The sequence below is a fragment of the Gekko japonicus genome, unplaced genomic scaffold (assembly GCF_001447785.1).
Source record: "Gekko japonicus isolate JY-2015 unplaced genomic scaffold, Gekko_japonicus_V1.1 scaffold184, whole genome shotgun sequence".
Classification (NCBI taxonomy): domain Eukaryota; kingdom Metazoa; phylum Chordata; class Lepidosauria; order Squamata; family Gekkonidae; genus Gekko; species Gekko japonicus.
In genome coordinates this window covers 885,899-907,094 of record NW_015159715.1, presented here as the reverse complement: position 1 = coordinate 907,094, position 21,196 = coordinate 885,899, and the positions used below count along the sequence as shown (strand labels likewise).

General features: G+C 42.6%; 1 protein-coding gene across 1 annotated transcript in view; it reads left to right on the top strand.

Moving 5' to 3' along the window:
• The window catches only part of AHI1 (Abelson helper integration site 1), a 192,421-nt gene extending 186,892 nt beyond the window's left edge, over nucleotides 1-5,529 (top strand). The window contains 2 exon segments of the mRNA XM_015412078.1: nucleotides 1,993-2,066; nucleotides 5,113-5,529. Of these exon segments, the coding sequence (XP_015267564.1) occupies nucleotides 1,993-2,066; nucleotides 5,113-5,311 (273 nt within the window). The 3' untranslated portion in view covers nucleotides 5,312-5,529.
• Nucleotides 5,530-21,196: the final 15,667 nt, after the last annotated feature.

Sequence of the window (21,196 nt, the reverse complement as noted above, 5' to 3'; positions counted from 1 at the left end):
GTGTGGCATATGCTAATGAGTTATGCTAATGAGTTCATCTAGCTCTTTTTCTACGAAACGAGCCCTGCTGAGTACCACCTTGTGGTCAGCTGAGCCACCCATCAGAATTTCTTCTTTACCTGGATTCAGCTTAAGTTTATTATTTTTATGTATCTTTGAAAGTTTATATGCCCTGGGGTCAGAGACCTGCAGCTCACAAAATAAAACAGGTTTAAATTGTAAAAATAAAAAATATAAAATCATTAAACTTGCTAATCATTAAAAAATATAACCTATCTAGTAAAAACCCAGAGCATAAAACAATTAGTAGCGTAAATGAGATTCACTGTGGCAGGGAAAGGGACCCTATGCCAGGAAAGAGAGCATGCCACATAAAACTAATGTGGCAGATAAAAATAACTCTTTAATCTATTCTGAGGCATCCAAATATTTGTCAGATAGGACTGCTAATGTTGCTGAACATAAGTATATGAGTACAACTTTATGTTTGCTATCTATAGGCCTTGCACACTTTATGCCACATGCCCCTTAATACCACCTCCACACCACGTGGCAAGCTGAGGGAGTTCTGAAACTTGGGGGAAAGTTTCTGAACCAGTTGTGATGTCAGGTGTTCCAAACAACCCTTCAGAAGTCACTTGATCATAACAAAAGGAGCTCTCTCTGGATTATGGACTGGATTGCAGTATGAGGGTTGGGGGTAATTATATATAGGAGGGGTATCGGTTTTATGATTACTTTCCAAAAGGCATCCATGTATATGGAAATATATGAAAGCCTCTTCTCTTTAAACAACAACAAACACCATTGTTTTGTATTTGTACCATTTCAAAACATCCCCGTTCAGCCATGAACCTTGCCAGTTATCTTTAAACTGGCCACTTTACTTCAATCTGGCTTACTTGATAGGGTTGTTTGTGAGGATAAACTGAAGGAGAAGAAAGCGACTCATGGATGTTTATATATTTAAAATATTCATACCCTGCTTTATCTCTGCAAACTTGAGGCAGCTACTAAATCAGCTGCAGGACACAGACACCATAAGTGTCCAGCAAGTTGAAACGAATGCATGATAAACACAGTTTATCCAGCTTCAAATGCCATCTGAAACTGAACTGACAGCCTTCTGAATGCAGTAAGTGAAAGTTCCCGCCATATCCCCTCTGGTAGACCATTCCAGAGCAATGGACTGACCACAGAGAATGCCTATGACTGAACTGTTGTCAAATGGACCAGAGTTGTTGAGGGTATTGCAAGGAGAATGCTGTAACTGTTGCCCTGAGCCCCTTGTGGGAAGATCAGGGTTAATTTTTTTAAAAAATTTATTTATTTTGTGATTTCTATCCCGCCCTACCCGGTGGCTCAGGGCGGCTAACAACAAGATATAAATAATAAAACAGTAAAAACGATTTTACACACAATAAAACTGGTGCTCCAATCTATATAATCTATACAGTTTAAAATGCAATGTGTACATAATAAAACATCCCACCTCAAAAAAGGCAAAGTATAAGTGATTAATTTGTGTGTATAGTTTATTAATAAAATTCACCTACTAAAAATTGTGCTGAATATAATAACTGATATAAAATATAACTGATATTTCTAAATATTCAATACTGGTGTGCCATCTTGTTGAAAATATCCCTTCACCCTGCAAATTGTTGTTAGTTATTATTTCATTGTCAGAATGTTTGAAAATGACTGTAATCTTTTAAAGAGTAGTTTAATACTCATTGAAGCATAGACTCATAACTTGGTGTTTTTTTCTACAAACACCTGAACATTTCAAGGGGTTTTTAAAGCTGAGGGACTGTTTCCTTCTTTTTAACCACATAGTGTGAGAATTTCATGGGTGACAGACCTTCTATGTGAAGTGAGGTATATCCTCTCCTCATTCAGGAAGCCCGTGGGTTTTTCATTGTACACGTGTTGACCCCATTTTTTTCTATCTCTGTTCTCCTTTACTGATTAAAGTTCCCTCTTTTGCAGACGTCAGCAATCATCAGCAAGTCAGGAGACCTAAGGTTTGTTTCAGAAAATGACACAGAATTCCTGGACCCACGGTAAGCAACCAGTTGTATAAAACACCCTGTTCTGTTTGTTTTACTGTTTGGAAGGTGCTGGAAGTTTTGGTGTTTTTCCTGTAGCACTTTAAAACAGACTAAATTAGGGTGTTAACCTGAAATGAGACTAATGGCTCTAGCAAAGCCATTAAGAAAAAAAAATAAAGAATAGTCTTTACTACAGTAGACTATCCAAAGAAGATGTGAGATGCATAGTGCAAATGTCATCCTATGTTCTAAGGTTACCTAAAAACTATGCTGGTTTCCACGTGAGATGAGATGCATAGGGTTGCCCCAATGCCAGTACAGCTGCCATAAAGTACAGCAGCAATAGGGCTTCCACATGTCAGGTTTCCCAACAGTTTCCTTGCCCCAGTCCCCACCATCAGCCCCCACTCCCACCCCACCCTGGGCCACTGGAGCTTTATTATTTTTTTAATTAGCCGTTTCATATCATTTTATTAATGTACAGGAATAACAATAAATATGAATTCCCATCTTTCATCTGTTTAAAAAGGTAAGTCTCTAGCTCTTACCTTTCCCATGGCAGAAGCTACTTACTATCAATATAGTGCTATGAAATTGCTGATTTTATAAAATAAAAGCAAAAAAAAAAAGGCCCCTCAGTGGTGGTAGGTAAGAAATGGCCCTTGCAGGGAAAGGGTCAGAGAAAATGGCTGCCATGTAGGCTGGAAGGTTACCCACACAGTAACCTTCTTGGCTTTACTGTTCTCTTTCCCAAAACTTTGCAGAAAGACAGGCTTGAAAAAGACTGGGGGAAAGCCAGGGGAACCCTAGGGAGTTCAAGGACGCACCACAGTGCTGTGAGTCTGGTCTAATGACCAGCTGCCTTGTGGGCACATGCTGGTGGAGGTGACCCCACTAGGGTTGCCAACCCCCCGGTTTGCCAGGGGTCCCCCCATTTTGGGGGGGTTCTACCCGCCACCGGCCAGATGGCCAGCGGGGGAAGCCCCACCCCCAACACCCACAGCCACCCATCTCTCTCCCTTTAAGTGTGTGGAACCCAGGTTTCCTCCCAAGCCCGATCTCCGCAAGCTTGCAGGGAAATGCCAGCTTCGTGCTCTTAAAAGGGAAACGCGGCTGCTCTTAAAGGGGAAACGCCGCCTGCATTTAAAAGGGAAACGCCAGCTCCTTTAAGTGCAGGGAACTGCCGTTTCTGGAGATCTGGCGCACGGGTGGGGGGGCGGATGTCCCCAACATGACATCATCATGTCGGGGATGCCCCGCCCCCTCCAGGAACGCCCCCAAAGTCCCCCACTGGGGGTGGAAGATGGACTTGGCAACCCTAATTGAAGCTGGGGCAGGTAACTCATGGAAATGGCTAGTGATGTTATTTCCTTTTCTCTTGATGGTCGAGCTGGGGTGAGCTTTGAGCACTGCCCCACTGGGGGTGGAAGATGGACTTGGCAACCCTAATTGAAGCTGGGGCAGGTAACTCGTGGAAATGGCTAGTGATCAGTGTTCCCTCTAAGCTGAGTTACTGTTAGTTAGCTCACAGTTTTTTCGCCTCCGGCTCACAGATTTTTGTCTCAGCTCAGGGAGGATGGCTCCAGAGCAAACTGATTTATGCAGGAGCCAAATCGCTTGCTCACAACTTTTATGCCAATAGCTCACAAAGTAGAATTTTTGTTCACAAGACTCCACAGCTTAGAGGGAACATTGCTAGTGATGTTATTTCCTTTCTTGATGGTCGAGCTGGGGTGAGCTTTGAGCACTGTGTGCAGCTGCTTTGTTAAGAGATACTTGCAGCCCCGTAGCCAGGGAATTCTTTGGGAGGGGGCCTGGGGGGGGGCCGCCAGCTAATTAAATGGAAGTACAGTGCAGGTGGTAAGTTGGAGCACTTTGGGGGCAGCCCTGGAGGGAGGGGGCCCAGAAGAAACACAAGGGGGCCGGGCCCCGTGGGCCCCATGTTAGCTACGGGCCTGGATACTTGTTATGTATCATGCTAGAATGTCAGTTGCACTATCAGAGCAATATCCATTGCAGCAAACGACCAACTTATGGTTTTAGACCAAAGGAATGCCAAGCAAATGTGGATAAGTCAAGTCTAGAGTTCTGTGTCCCAGGAGAAAATCATAACCAAGTACGTCATCAAACCAAATACTTCACTAAATTTGATGGCAGCCACGAGTCCATCCCGTGGCCGTTGACACCATTTTAGAAGCAGTTATTGTTCTTGAAAAATTGCCACAAGGCACCAGTTGCACAGTGGCTACAGGATCTCTTGTTCCCCCTCCCCTCATATGTTATGTTAACCTTACAGAAAAAGAAAGGTATTACAATGTAATAATCTTAAATATTAATGAATCAGTCAAGTTTGGGATTTCTGGTGTATCTCTGTCCAAAAATAATCTCTTAAGGGATTTTTTAACAATCTGTGTTCATGGAATAAGTAACTGTGGAGCCAATTTTTAACTTGATCTAAAATGAAGACTAGTCTTGGGGAAAGATCAAAATTACAAGTGTAATAAACACTGAATAGAATTGTTCATATTTTATGACATTGTAAAATAAGACATTTTTATTGATAACATACCACTGAAAACACACAAACACACAAATATATAAAATATTATATTGCAGTCAAGAAGACAAAACTTGAAACAATTCAATAATTTAATGAGCAGCAAGGAATAGGAGCATCACAGAAGAGTTGCAAACTTGATAGGGATACGTGTGTCATTGTTGTGCTGTTTGGACAAGCAGATAAGCAGGTTCTTGAGCTTTGGGGATGCTGATGTTAGAGATTGTCTGTTGCTTCTTATAACAATTGCATAAAGAGAATTGTACTTGGCAAAGGTCAGTTTAGTTGGGGAGCATGTTTAGACAAGTTTTTCCTGCTCTTGCACTGGTATGTCCCAGCACTGTGAGAGCAACCATTTTACCCTCCATAAAGAGAGTCTTATGGAAGGCAATAAATCCACATAAATGACATCTAAAATTGAAATATTTGGGGAACCCTGGTTGGACCTTGGTAGGTTCGGGAAAGCTGTAATGCTGTCTTTTTACTTGAATTTCCCTATAGAGACACAAAGAAGAAGAAGAAGCAAACCATGAAAATGAATGAAACAGAATTCCAGGCAAATAATGATTTCACATCTAATAGTGTTGAGGAGCAATCTAAGAAAGACATAATGAAGAAGAAGAAGAAAAGGACTGTGAAAGCAACAAGGGCAAGTGGAACTTCAAATGATGCCTTTGACCCAGACATTCTTCAAGCCTAGTCTCAATTTTGATATTGAATGCTGGTTTCACATTGCAAAAGAAGCAAAGAAAAATATGGCATTACATTTTACTATGGAACAATGAATCTCACATGGTGGAAAACATGAAGTATTGTCAAACATAAGCATTGACAATTTTTTAATGGTGTGGGTGGCCAAGGATCCAAAAGTAAAAAGCATGAATTATCTGTCACAGTGGAACTCAATGTTCCAATGCAACTCAGAATAATTAGTGTCACATATGAATTTGGTATTTCTTACAAGTAATATATATTATTATTCCTTACAAGTAAAATAAGTTATTTTAAAAATGTAATCAAATACTCAGGGTTGAGATAATTCTTTTAAACTTGAAGGGTACCATTGTGAGAAGAGATGGAATTTGAGTTGGTTCTGGAAGGTCTCGTTTTTGTTCAGATAAAGGCATGCAGTAGTTGTTGATTGATATATGGTAACTCTAAAAGAGTTCAAAAACTAGGGAAAAAATAAATTCCAAAATAAATCCCAAATTCCAAAAAATTAATCCCAAGTAAATTCTTAGGTCTTCCTAGCTTTTTCAACACTTGTACACTTGTGTACCTGAATCTGTAAATTAGTAAAAGCCAGCCATCATCACTAAGAGATGCAAAAATGGTTTCTATATGTTTTTAACTGAAATCTGTATGATATGTTAAAGCAAAAAGTTCTTCAAGCAGTGTTGCCAAACTGAGTCTACTTTGTTTTGACTGTTTTTCATCAAATTGTGGGTAAGGGTGTATTTTTATGTAATTATATTTTTGTGCTCAGGTGTAACTGTTTTTAAATTAAAAAGCATTAAGTTGTGAAAGATTTATTAATGAAGATTTCCGGTGACTTTATTTACGGTCCTCTAGAGCATATATGTTGACTGCGGATGACCAAGTTATTTATACTGTGTTAGGAAATTCTGCCCCCTTCCTTTCTGTAGCAATAAATAACATAAAATTAGAAAGCCCTTTTTTAGTAGTCATGGCATTTGATTCCATTTAAAAAAGAAGTGAGAAAACAGTGTTGACCACTGAAGTGTGAAATACACCCAGATGCAAAGGATTACTTACCAAATATTATGTTATCATTGTTGCACATTTTTGGAAGGAGTAGAAATGTATAAACACATTTCTCTGCCCTAAAACTCAATTCATTGCCTTTAAGAAAAGTCTTCTACAAGTGTAACATATAGGAGAGATGTTTTCCATCTGGGAGATGATGTCTTCCTGACTTGGGCCTTCACCTGCAAAAAAGGATAATAGTACTGGCCTTACAGGCATGTTGTCTTGAGCAACTAATTTCCCCCAAACCTGCGACACTTGTATGGTATTTAGAGATTGTATGTGGATGCCTTCCCATTCATTCATTCTCTCTCTGTGTTCTCAGACAGAACTTTCTCCTCCATTGAAGTAAACCTGTACTCACAAAAGGCAGCTGGATTGGGGTGATATTTTGAGTTGTTATTGTGTTGTGGGCTTGTGGCTAAATATGTGAGCTGTGATCCTGGTTCATATCTAGCCATAGAACCATTAAGTAGTCATAAGCAAGCCAGTCTTTCAGGCTCACATACAAATGAAGATAATACTGACCTGTCACACAAGGTTGTTGTAAGATTTGGGCCCTTCTAGAAAAAGTCAGAGTATAAATATTTTAAGTGATATGTATTTGTTGTCAAAGGCTTTCACAGCTGGAGCTCATTAATTGTTGTAGATTTTCTGGGCTGTATGGCCATGGTCTTGGCATTGTAGGACCTGACGTTTCACCAGCAGCTGTGACTGGCATCCTCAGAGGTGTAACACAGAAAGATGGAGTGCTCTCTGTGTCAATGTGAGAAGAAAAACGGTAGGCAGGAAATTTATATCTACTCAAGAAGGTGGGGTAGGGCTGAGTCATTATCTTGTAGGAGTTCCCCAGGCTGTGACTTGCTAATGGAGGAGCTTTCCTGAAGAGGTTCTTTTGCATATAAATTGGCTGTTGAAATTCTAATTTTATCTGTAGTGCTGTTGTAAGATGTAGAGCCTTTTGTGTTTTTCAGGACAGGAAGCCATGCCCTATTTATTTTTAAACTCTCTTCTTTACTGCCAAAGCCAAGACCACGGCCATACAGCCTGGAAAATCTACAACAACTAATGTATCTGTTTGTTTGTTTATTTATTTGTTTATTTGAAAGATCAAAAGGCCACAGTGTAAACCCTCAAGGTTCACATATAAACATTGTAAAGAAATTTTATATAAATTCTATGATGATTCAGGTAAAGAAATGCTGTTAGCCTCCTATAAACCTTAGACAAGGGTTTGGAACTCCTCCTGCTCTAGAAACAGGAGGTGATAAACCCAGTAACTAATAAAATACCATTTTCCTAGATTCTGATGTAATTGTAAGAGAATGGGAATGAAACTTCTTTTGCTTTAAGTTTAGTTGGCTTCACTCAGAAGGCCTCTAAACTTGAATGTCGGAACATTCATGCTTGCTTAATATGCTGGCCCGTCTCATCTACCTGCTGTTGGCAAAGTTCACATTTCATTTCATGTTTTCTTTACACAAAATCTCCAGCCATCTTTGGGTTTTGGAAGTAACAAGTTGAACATGACATTGCGCTACATATCGGAGAGAGTTGAACAGTAGCCAAGGTCTGGATGCTCATTTAGAAATCATTGTTAACTATCAATTTGACATTGTGGATGCTGAAGACAGAAATAACACTTCACATAAACACCAGGGAGATGTTGTAGTTGTCATCAAAGGCACAGCGCCTCCTTTCATGCTTGCAAACTGGGACTCCAATTATGTTCACTGCTCTGGAGCTGAATAGTGCTGCTTTGCCACACTTTCCAAATTGAGAGAGGAGAGGCAGCAGCAGTCTTGTCCAAGGCACTGCTCCAAATCACAATTAAGGAGAGAAATCAGATAAAAGACCCAACGTGAAGATTGATGGAGGCTGAAAACACAGAAGTTGCTATTGTCATTATGGCAAAAGTGTGGGTTTTGTTTGCAGTCACCTTTTCTCTCTTTCTATGGGAGTTGCATTCTTCTGCTGTTTTGCATTCCTAGGTACTGAATTAATAGCTATTTGCCTTTATTCATCACCTCAAGAGCACAAACCCAAAGTGAACAAAACAGCACGAATGATTTTCAGTATCTAAAATTATCACATTAAGGCATATTGTATTATTAACACACTTGTCCTTGAAAATGAGTAAATGCCATTGCATATTTGTGGTCTTTTCAGACAACAACCTGTCTTTAAACAACACCATCCATTATCTAAGGGTGGAGGAAAACAAAAAAAGTCTTTAATGGAATAATCAACAAACAAGTAGTGTGTATGGGGGGAGGACTTGAATAGATTACTATCTCTCATATCTCTCCTTATATATAAAAGCGTTTTGGAATGGCAAAGTTCTATGCACGCCAAAATCAGTTGGCAGCCTGAACCGCCACTCACAAGGTGCTGCCGCCGTTGGCTGGGTGCGTGGCGGGGTCCTGCCCACAGAAGCCCCGGCCAGTGTCTTGCCCTCAGTCTATAGGGAGACGCCGGATGGGATGGACCCTCCAGCGGGCGGAGGCAGCGAGACACACACGTCTTTACTCCCTTGCAACCAATGGCGGTGGGGAGGCAGGAGGATGGGCCCGGCTGGTCTCGCCATGGCCTGTTGCCACCCTCCAGCCCTGGACGCAGCTGGCCTGCCCTGCTGCCACCTTCTTCCTCACCAGACTCCAGATGCAGCCTCCTTGCACCTCCCTCCCACGGCCAGCTGATCGAGCGAGGGAGGCGGAGATCCAGGCCCCAGCCAGAGGAAGGGGGATGAGGGAGATGAGCTAAAAGCGCTGTGGCTTACCTTGGTGTGAGCTCCTCCCTGCCAGCACGGTCGCCGCCTCCGCACGGCCCACTGAGAGGAGGGAATGGAGGGAGGAGCGGCGGACAGCCAAGAGGGAGGGAGGTGGCCAGCGGCAGTACTGTCACTGCCCTAGGAGCACACTGCACACCAGTCAAGGACACCGCCGAGGGGAGTAGCCCAGCGGAACAGCCAGGCAGCACTGAGGGGAAGGGAAGAGGGTCGTGGGCCCACCCAAGGGGAGAAACTGGAGATAAAAGGGTCCGCCGGCTGAGGGGCAGACCACGGTGGAGGCGCCCTGCAGGCCACTGGACGCGGTCAGGCAGGGAGCCACTGGCAGCCCGTGCAGTTGCCCCTCGACACCAGGGTCTCGGGAGGTAGGAGGAAACGCAGGGCTGGGCCTCTGTGTGCTTGGAGACGGCTCGGGCAGGGAGCCGCTGTCGGGGCATCCCCTCGCCACGCCACCCCCCGAAAACTGAGAAGCGGGTAGAGAGCAGGGGGCCAGGGGGGGAAGGCCCCCTGGCTTTCTAGATCTCGTTGTATTGTTGCTGCAATGCTCCTAGTTACGTTATAAAGTTGTTGCTCCTTCTTGTGTCACAGATTTGATACCCCCTCCAAAAACTCCATCATAATAAATCATAGCACATACTGTCCCAATACAAGTGGCTATCTGCACATAGTTGTGATCCTTACCCTAGAATATCTTATGCAGTCTTAGAAAGAGCCAAGAGTGCACAGCACATTTTAGGTATGTTTTGTTCTTAGTGGTGTTTAGTTTGATCATAGCTTTATCTATGCAACCTAGTAAATACTGTTTGCATTTTGCAAGTGTCAATAAATTCCGGTCTGACATTCAAAATCCACCCACACATATGATTTGTCCTTTGTCAGATTTACATTCCTAGTTTACAAATCCTGTTTGGTATGCCTATAAAACACACAATCACTATATATCAGAAGCATTACAAACATGTATAAAGTTAGATTACAGACATTATTGTATAACAGTGTTCTGTTTAAACAGCAAAACTTCATATTCCCAAGTAGAGCTCCTTTGTTTGTTTTTAAGATAACTGCAAAAAGATTTCAGACCTTAGTGTGGCATTCTCTCATTGAACAAATACTTTCCTCCTGCTTTGAGCCTCTAGACACTATATTTCATTTCCAAATGAAAGAGGTCCTTCACCTGGTTTCATGAAAACACTTTTGTCTAACAAGAGTTAATTATAGGAACTAACATTCAGCATAAAACAGGTTAAATCCTCTAACAACTCACCAGAAAGCTATTTTACATGAGTTCCATTGAAATGAACTGGAGCTGTGCAAAATTTAGACCTTTTGGATATAATCTGCTTAGCAGAGGAGTGTGGTTTTTCTCTTTTTCAGTTTTTACTTTATGCACTGTTATCCTGTATCCCCCACCCTAAACCTAAAGATTGGCTTGCATGTGTGTGGCGGTGATCATGTGGGGATTCTTCTGAAGAAAAAACAACACTCATCAGTGTTTAGCAGAAGCCCAGTGAATGAACCATTAAATGTGAATGAACCATTAAAATGGAAGAGAGGAGCAGATCTATTTGCCCTCGCCTTCTCCCACAACCATCAAATTGCATTTGGGTTTTGCCTCAAGGAGCAGACATTGCAAATCAGAAGCATGGTCCTTGTAGCATCGCTTAATTCAAAAGCCAAAAGGGGGTGGATCACAATCAAACAAGGGCTAATGAGAACACAGAGGAACATGACAATTGAGAGTCTCTGTTGACTAGTGAACTAAGTCCACCGGCTGGACCTGATTGTCTGAGGAAGAATTGAATGTCAGGATCATTTAGGGTTAACAATAGTCCAACACAAGCTAAAGCAGACAGCTATGAAAAATAGCCGGCATGGTAGCCATTCTGGAGAGACCAGGGATACAAACTTGATAATGAGGCATGTCTTTCACTACATCCTTCTGCTCTAATTACTAAGGTGAATAGGAAATACTTAATCTAAGGCGGGAAGAGGATAAAGCAAAAACACTTGTTTTGTAAACACAAATAGGAGGATATTCTTTAAAGAAACCCGTGAAACTGCACTAACTTCAGCTGTACAACTAACATTAACAGGTACCAAATGTAAGTAAGAAGGGTTTTGTCCTAGAAAGGAGCTGTTCAGCTGTCAAGAGTTTTTGAAGAAGAAGGTATCATTCTTAATTCCTAACCTATATCTCTATTTCAGTATCATACAGGTCTGATTAAGAATAGCTTTTCTCTACCAGTAACAAGTGCAACAGTTGTCTCTGGGTTTTTAAAATCACTAAACAGATGCAAATATTTAACATGGATATTTTGCACATTGGGGCACATAATTTACAGTACAAAGGAATAGTTAGTCAAGAAGAATCACAGTTCCAATTCAGTATTTTAATCTGGAATGCTTTGAAGAAATTAACTTACGAATGTGCCAGTCTACTTATGCTGCATAAATTCTGAGGGTTTTATTGTTTTTAGTAGTGAAAGTATGCATTAAGAAATGCATTCTTTTGTGTCATGGAGAGAAATACCGAAGGGAAAAAAATAACATCACAAGAAGGACAGTTCTGTGTGAGGAGCCTGCAAAGCGAATATGCTTTTTGGACACTGGAACATCATGAGCAGCAGTATGGTGTGATATCAGCAGTCCCCTCTTTGTGGCAGAAAAACAACAACATTTAATTCACAGGTACTTCTGAGTAAAAAGGTACTGTTTACCTTGTACTTGTCACTAAAATTCAAATTTCTAGATTCCCCTGCTTCAGATCCTAGAATATTAGTCCAGGGTTATTAGCATGAGGGAATATTCACTCTTTTGTAAAAGGTTCCAAAGATTAGGCTCATACACTGGCTGTCTTGTTCATTTATCTGTCTATGGATGGTGTGAGCTCTCTCACAAAATGTCTCCCAGCAGCCACCTGTTGGGTGCACCCTGGCTTTGTATTTCCTGCACTGAACGGGTTAGATACGGCCTCTTTCGACTCTTTGAGCCAAAGAAGGGGCATCAGAGCAGCAAATATCAGTGATCTCAGAAAAGCTATTAGGCTGGCTACAGGAGTAAAAATCCACATAGTCACAGCTTGTAGGTGTTTTCCTGGGTTGTCACCTCTAAGTTGGTGAATTCCCAGACACCTGAGGTGGTGCCTGGGGAGGGCAGAGCTTGGGGAGAGGGGAGAGCTCAGCAGAGATGTGATGCCAGAGAGTCTGCCTTCTAAATCCACCATGTCCTCCAGTGACACTGATCGGTGTAGTCTAGAGCTCAGTTGTAATTCCAGGAGGACAACAGGTACCACGTAGAGGTTGGCAACCCTATGGCAGGCTTGCATGGCTTCCCTGTTGCTACTGCATATGCTGTTACAGTGCAGTGGCAATAAGGCTTCCCCATAGCAGATCTCTCTGCATTTTCCATGCCCCAATCTCCTGGCAGGGGCCATTTCCCTTCCTGCATCACTTGAGGTTTGTTTTTGTTTTTTTAAAATCAGCTATTGAATATTGTCATAATGTTAAAGCAATATGTGTATCAGGTTCTTTGAATTCCCAGGTTTCATTTTTTGAACGTAAGTCTCTAGCCCCAGTTGTTGTGAAGATATGATAGGAAAAAATCTCTCTACAACAAAAGGGACTAGGGACTTGTTTTTTAAAAAAATAAAGCTGGGGATTCAGCGAACCTGATTGACATACTGTTATAGTATTATAAGGATACTCCACTGCTGGTTTAAAAACCAAAAAAGCCCACTGCCGACAGGGGGAAATGGCTGTCACAGGGACTGGGGCAGGAGAAATGGTTGCTCTGTGGGCGGGACCAGGCAAATCCAGACTTTCCTGCCGAAATGGTGGCCATCCAGGCTTTGCTATGATCTTTCCCAAAATTTCACAGCAAAGCAAATTTGGGGAAGATCAGAGAAAAGCTGGGAGGAACCCAGGAGGTACACAAATGGACCATGGTGCTGAGGGGAAGCAAGGGAAGAAAGAATACTTCTCAGCACCATGAAAACCAGGGTGCATAACCTGTGTTGAAAAGGTTGGAGAATACTGTTCTGTGTGATGCTTGACCAGCAACAAATACCTTTAAAATAAAAGGGCTACTTTTTATATACTGCAGTAATTTAGATAGTTCAACAATATTAATTGCTTCAGTGCAAATACTTGATTTTTTTTAAGCCTGCAAATGCTTTTTTTAATGGAACAGTGCCTCTTACCAGTAAAGACATACATGAATGCATGAAAAAATACATCCATTTTTAGTCACACTTCTATAGTTACAGGGGCTGGGAGTACAGAAGACTAGTTGCAGCAGCTGTAAATTTTCTGAGGATTTATCTAACCACAAATACAATGAAATGGGGAAATGGGGCTATATTAAACTGTGCAAGATGCTGCTGGAACATAGCCATTTCTGCAACATCCTGTAATTAATTTACCATGACAGGTCTGGCAAACTGAAACTCCCAATTCACTTGCGACAGACTTGCTACCATAAGACATGTTTGAAACTTTGTAGTCATACAAAACGTAGGTAAGCCTGTCCAGGAAAACAGGTGTGTGTGGGGGGGAATGGATGGACAAGAACATGAATTAAAAAATACATTTTGCCAAGCGGTTCTCCACACAGAATCTCCCAACCTTTGAAAAAAAGAAAGACCAGAAGACGACATTATTTTTCAGAGGGTATATTGTAAGAGTTTCCCCATGTCTTATCTTTGATTACAGCATTATACCACAACCATCAGGTCACCATATATAAAAAACATTTTTTTACTGAGCTTCTACAATTCTTCACATTTAGAATTCCACCAGGCTATTTGAAATGAGTAAAGCTGAATTGCAAAAGAAAGTCAGATCATTAAGGCTGCAATCCTAAAGAAACCTTCCTGGGAGTAAGCCCCATTAAATAGCAATAGGCTGGCCCCTAAGTTTCCTTCTGAAACCCATTCATCAGTGCTGCCTTCTATGTATCTGCTAGTGACTATGTCATGAGGACTGACACAGAAAGCCAAAAGATATGGTTCAAAATACCTTGTTGTTCAAAAATGGGCTAAGATGATGATTCTGTTTTAGGTGGGAGATATGCAAGCAAGCTAACGGGTTTACCTTGCAATTGCAAATATCTTTAATGATACACACAATATCACAATGAATATTATCTTAGCAGACTGTTTTTGATAGAACTCTAGGACTGAAGTGCTGTACCTGAAGTGTGTGCAGAGGCCAGTTTAACCATTTTGCGACCATTCTGAACAGAACTGCCCATGAAGTAGCACAGCACAGACTATGGTGGTCAAATTGCTTTCTAGTATGCCATAAACATAAAATATGAGGAGGAAAGTCTTCACAAAACCAGTAGGCCAATGAATAATAGTAGTGCACTATACACAAATTATTGGCTCTGTTTTCATAAAGCCTAGTCATTTTTACCAGCATAGAGATTTGAAGAGGTGGAATAAATCATATGTGGAATGGATTTGGGCACAGTAATGGAAAAGAAAGGTAAGTGTATCTGAAGAACTGAGTAGTAGTGACACAAAAACTCATACCCTGCCCCATATTTTATTAGTCTTTAAGGTGCTACTGGACTCTTGCTCTTTTCTAGAAGTAAGTGTGTTTTCCATCTACATTTCATCTGTGTTACATTGGTAATTGGCCATATTTAGTGATAAAATTTATCTCCATGCATGTATTTCAACAGGAGGACATCAGCCATTCATATGAACGATTGTGTATGTCATCTGTAGAACTTTAATAACACCTTTGTCTCTAAGCAACAGAGGCAGGATTTAATTTTGCACCAGGGCTTACTTTTCACATAATGAGTTACTCTAACTTGTCACAACACACTCACGACTTTGATGATTGTGAATGACATCAGCCTTTTCAATGATTTCTACAGCTCTGTTATAGCAACACACATAAGCCTTTAATAGGCTTATAAAAAGAAGGAGGGGGAAAGAGGGGGTTAATCCTCATCATGATGGTCTGGTAACATGACATAATGAGAAAGTGACATTTGAAAAGTGCACACAATGAAGAACAAATGGGGAGTGAATTAGGAGTGTGTCATGGATGGTGGGCACCAGAAGAGTTCCTACCAATCTTCTCTTGTTAGAAACTCCTCCTTGAATAGATCCATGATCACCTGCAGGGTTTTACTGGTGACAGCTCAGACTTTGAGCCTTGGTCCCAGATGGGAGATGGGTGCTTGGCTTCCCCATGGAGTCTTGCCTGTTCATACGGATCCAGAGAAAGCCCAATTAGGCCTATGGGCATATATCGCTCAAAGGCATTTCCATGATCAGCCATGGATAAAGCTGCTTTGAACATGTTGTGGAAAGAGCACCTGAGAAATGTTGTAAACAAATAAGTGTTTGTGGTGACTGCTGCAGGTCGTGTTCATCTACAGGCTGGCTCATGCTGAGTTTTGGCTACGCAACTCCTTTCAAGGAAGGGACTGTGTAAAGAGAAAAAATGACTAGCTCACATGCATGAACCAGCTTTTGCAAATCTTGTGGGTGTAGTTAGTATGATTGGTGGTGGCCTGCTGTCAGCCAGAGAACTAAAAAGGCTGGGTTTTTTTTTTTTAGGGTTTTGTGCAAGTGTTTCCAATCACTGTTAGAATTGATTCACAAACTAGATTTTCAGGTGTCCCTGCAGCTGATTCTGCTGACTGGATATATACAGAAATGTGCATGGCTCACACCAGGGTTGCCAGGTCTGCCCTGGCAACTGACAGAGGACTGGGGGGGGAACTTACAAGTAGAAAGAAGAAGGCCTTTGCCACGTTGCCAGCATCGCACAGAAAGTGAGGTCATCATGCCAGCGACTTCCAGGAAATGCTCTGGTATTTGGGCAAAAACTCCATGGTAAAATTGGCTTCTACCACAGAGTTTTTGCCCACATTGGCATGCTGACATCACTTCCTGTGTGATGCTGGCAATGTGTCCTAGGCCTTCTTTCTACTGGTAAATCTTTCCACTGGCAAGCTGATCGGTGGCTGGGGGTCAGGGCCTGGCAGTAGGGGACCCCTGGCTCCACCGGGGGGGGGGTGTCTGGCAACCCTAGCTCACACACATGATTTGGTTCAAGCTGGTCAGAGCTGTTCTCTCATGGGCAGTTCTCAAAAGAGCTCTCTCAGCCCCACCTACCTCATAGGGTATCTGTTGTGGGGAGGGGAAGGGAAAGGAGATTGTAAACTGCTCTGAGACTTCTTCAGGTAGTGAAGGGCAGGGTATAAATCCAATCTCTTCTTATGATTAGAACCAGACCTGCTCCTGATTTCTGGATACCTGCTAGTCGCTAAAATGTTGCAGGAGGAGACTGTTTACAAGATCATTTCATGTAAACCAGGTGGATCACCATGAACTGGAACATTTGTCCCATCTATTTAAAACTTTGCTTTTTTTACTGGAGAATTTATCAGAGAAAGGCTCATTTGCTTGTGGCCAAAGGGGAGGGAATGTTCCACTATAGCCCTAGATTTGCAATTGTTAAAAATATATTGGGAAACTTTTGTGCAGGTATATCCTTGCACTGCTTCCCAAAGTCGTCCTTGTCCCTGCCCCCATCTGCCATCCACTCAATCTTTCCAATGGGGGGTGGGGAAATAACCCACAGAAAAGGGGCTTTTCCTTGGCTATCTTGATCTTGCTGAACAGAGGAGGGGAAGGGAAGCTCCATGGCGTACCTCTCTTGTATTCCAGATAGGGTTTCCAGGTCTGGTTGGGGAAATGCTTGGAGATTTTGGGGGTGGATCCTGGGGAGGGCAGAGTTTGTGGAAAGGGAGGGCCTTAACAAGGTACAATACCATAAACTCCACTTCCAAGGCCACCATTTTTGCCAAAGAGATCAGTTGTAATAGCGGGAGATCTCCAGGCCCTACCTGGATGTTGGCGAGCCTAATTCTAGACTTGCCCATTTTGCCACCTGGGTTCCCAAAACCAAGCATGTTCATGTTCATTGAGGGTTCTAAATTGGAAAGCAGACTCTTTGCACATTTTGACACTGTCGCCTGAGAATGGTAGTTCAGTCTCATAAGTTCTCAGCAAACACCAGCATGATGAATGCCATCGTCAGGTACAAAAACGACACATATACCCAGACGTAGCTGAATCTAAACGCTGCCTAACCTGCCCACGCTGCCCCGAGCACATGTGATCCAAGCATGGTAGTAAACGGGGAGCAAGTGCCAACAGGAGCTATGAATGGCAACAAGTATGCAGATGCAAAAACCACTTGTAACACTGCTCATTTTAAAGGTCAAATAAATCACCAGCATGACTGAATGGAGTGCTCAGCACAGGAAAAAAACAGGCATCTCAAACAAGGGAAGTTCAGTTTAAATCATCAACTTTGCAGGAATCAAATTACCACAAGTTATAAGCAGTCCTAGGAAGCTGTTCAGCAAAGGGCTTTTTACAGCACTGGGCTTTGAGGGTAGCCTCAGGTGGTCCTGGATACAATGAGCTCCGCTTGCTCCTGCGTTGCTTCAACTCTAGAAACTTTGCAGCGCGGGAGGAGACTGGGTTTTAGCTGCTTGAGATCTTGTTGTTTCACACACTGCAGGAATAGTCACACCATATCGGGCTGTCTTTGCTTTCAGGCTGGGGTGGAGCGCGGCCAGAACAGCTGAACGCCTTCGAGTCTTTGTTCTCTTGGAAAGAGGAAGGATTCTCTGTTCTCCCAGGCTTTATTACATTCATAAATGAAGAGATAATTATGATCAAGAGATAAAAGGATACATGTCAGAGGTACTGACAGGAAAGAAGATAGGCGGCCACACCTCCCCAGTCATCACTACATGTGAGAGTTTGCATACTGTACTTGGATAAACTTGGGAACAACTGTGTGCAGAGTAGATTTTTATAATCCATCCCTTGCATGAATCATTAAAGTAGTAACAAACATCCCCCTCCTCCCCTGGTGGTTCCTTTCTAGGAAAGGAACCAGAGTAAGTGCAGTATGTCAGATGGTGTGTGGGACCGAGACCATGAAAAATGTTCCAGCTGAAACCTGTGAGTCGCCTTCAGTATGTCACAGTCTCTCAAGGTAGAGCCACCCATGAACTATAGTTTGGCTGACAGCTCTGAGCATTCTTTGTTAGGACACCTGGGCTCCTCTCTCCTGGCTACAAGGGAATAACTAATGCCACAAGAGCAGCCATGTTAGTCTGCTTTGTCCACAGCAACAAAGAGCAGTGTGGCACCCTAAAGACTAACTCACATATTGTGTAGAGTTGCCAACCTCCAGGTGGTAGCTGGAGGTCTCCAGCCATTACAACTGGTCTCCGCACAATGGAGATAATTTCCCCTTGAGAAATGGCTGCTTTGAAAGGAGGACTCTATAGCATTATTACCCCTGTGAGGTCCCCCCTCTCCCCAAAACCCACCCTCCCCAGGCTCCATCCCCAAACCTCTAGATATTTCCCAACCCGGAGTTGGCAACCCGAGTGTTGTGGCAGAACTTTTCATGAGGCACAACTCATTTTGTCAGCTCTGATGAAGTGAGCTCTTGACTCACAAAAATGTTACATCACAATAAATTCATTCCTCATTAAGGTGTGACAAACAGTGGTGCAGTGAAGTAACTTTAGACTCTGGACTTAATGGGATTGCAGATCCCCATTGAGATAGTAATATGCACATCACAATATTTTCACTATTTTGCATGCTAATTTAACAAACAATATACAAACATGATCTGTAATTACATTTCATCGCCTGACGAAGAGTGCGTGCACACGAAAGCTCGCATCTTGAATAAAACCTGGTCTTAAAGGTGCCACTGGATTCTAACTTTGTTCTATACTTCAGATGTGACGCTGCAGCCTGCTTTTGCCCCCCACTCTTCCCTGCTGAGCTTGTAAGTTGAGGCCTCGATTTCTGTCCCACATTCATACCGGGTAGCATCATTAGCTACAAGACCTTGTTATTAAGGGAACGACTGTTAAACATATCTAAGATAGAGTATGGACATGCTCATCCCTTCTGAGCCGGTACAACTTTACTTTCGATTGCAACTAAGTTCCATTGAGTTCAGTAGGGCTCACATCCTAGTAAGTGTGTCACTTGTTCTTTAAAAAAAATCTCTAAATAATAAATAATAATGATTAGTCTTGTTTAGTTATTATGAGGAGGAAAAAGTAAGGATTGTGGATGACTCCACATACTTTTGTGGTATATGGAAGATGATACATTTTTAATCACCAGCCTGGCTTTCATGCATTGCTATTTCCTGGAGGATGTGGTTGCCTTTAGTAGAGAATTGCACAGCAAGGGATGGACTTAATGGGATTGTGGATCCCCATTTAGATAGTGATATATACATCACATCTGGCATAAAACCTCTGCTGACAGAAGGGATTCCTATCAGCAGAGTGGGACTTTCTTGCCCCCCTCCTGCTGTCACCCAAAATGCCACCCCAAATGACATTTCCACTGGATTCAACCCCAGAGGTTAGTGCTAAGATGTAGATCTTGACACTAGGATGTCAGAGCAGTGAGCCCCAACATGAGGCCATGAGACCTGCTGATGTGTTTCCTGGTGCCCACATGCTGCTTCCCCATAGCAACTCTTCTCTGTAGCAAAGAGCCAATCCTGACTTTCCTCCACATCACTGGTGCTTTAGATGAGTCTGCAGGGAGCACCCATTCGGAAACAGCGGCCTCCAGGGCTTTTTTTTCCTGAGGGAACGCGCTGAAACAGAGTTCAGGAACCTCTTCAACAAAATTCTGTTTTAAATGTTTAAAAGTTCATGAGTTTTTAGTATACAGATTCAAAACTTAATTTCCCTCTTGAGAGTTCCAGCACCTCTTTTTCAAATTAAAAAAGCCCTGTGCCTGCCTCCATCACTGAAGGATGCTAACTTGGAACTTCCGACCTTTTTGTGATTGGACCATGGCAGCCATTTTGTTGCAGCACCCATTACCTGTTATCAATCCTAAAAGTAATCTGCTGGCTTCAAAAAGGTTCGGATTCCCTGAGTCCGACAGTACTCTTTCCATTACCAGGCATTATGGTTCCAGAGTGTTTTCACTTCCACTTTTTATCTTTCCTAAGCAGCAGCATTGTGTTGTTAAGATTGTTGATTTTTTGTTAACTGGTGATGGTGGGGGGGGCCTGGCCCCCACTGTGGGCAGGGTATCCCTGCTCCCAGTAGGCATTCCCCACCACTGCTCAGCTGGCCAGTGGGGGGAAGGTATGGTACCAAAATGGGGGGGGTCAGTAGCATCCTGGCACACTGACATCACTTCCTGTGCACCCAGAAGTTACATCAGTGTGTTGCTGGGGGATGCTGATATGACCCCCCCCAGTCTACTTCCCTCCCTCAGAGGCCAGATTTTTCCTCCATTTTTCTCTCCCTTTCAGACTGAGCAGTCCTAATGGTCTGTTTTCATCTTTCCTGAAGAACTTTGGCTGTCCCACCCTGTGTCAGTATGATATTTACTGCTGGCTCAGTCTAGTTATCTGAGGGAAGGGTCGGGAGCTCCCTTTGACTTAAACCACTGAAAATGGCGCTTGATATGTTTTGAAATTCAAAATTAACAAAATATTTTATTTAACATAGAGGGGGAAAGTCAGGTGAAATCAGGGGTTGAAAGTTCTGAGGTAACTCAATATAGAGAACTCTGAGGTAAAATCATTACATGCACAGACTTTAGTCCATATATTTCAGGCTAATGAGAGTGTCTTAAGCTATTCACAGTTACTTAAAATCTTAATGCTGAGAGGCTTTTGAGGAATTTCACATTACCCTTTTTAACCCATTTTGAAGCCGTTTTTGATCCGTCGTTGAGTAAACCGGTATAGGGCTGCCATTTCACATATGGCTTTCCCCTTCCGGTAAAGAGCTGGATCTGAAGCGGTTTGCCATTTCAGACTGCACCGCTTCCCCCCCACCATTTTTTGCCCACGCGGGTGATCTCCGGCTTGTTTTTAACATTCGCTTTAGAGCACTATAGCGCTATAACACAACACTCCAGGCATTCCAATGAGGTTGATATAATGCTGATGTGTTATAGCGTTATACCGTTATAGCGCT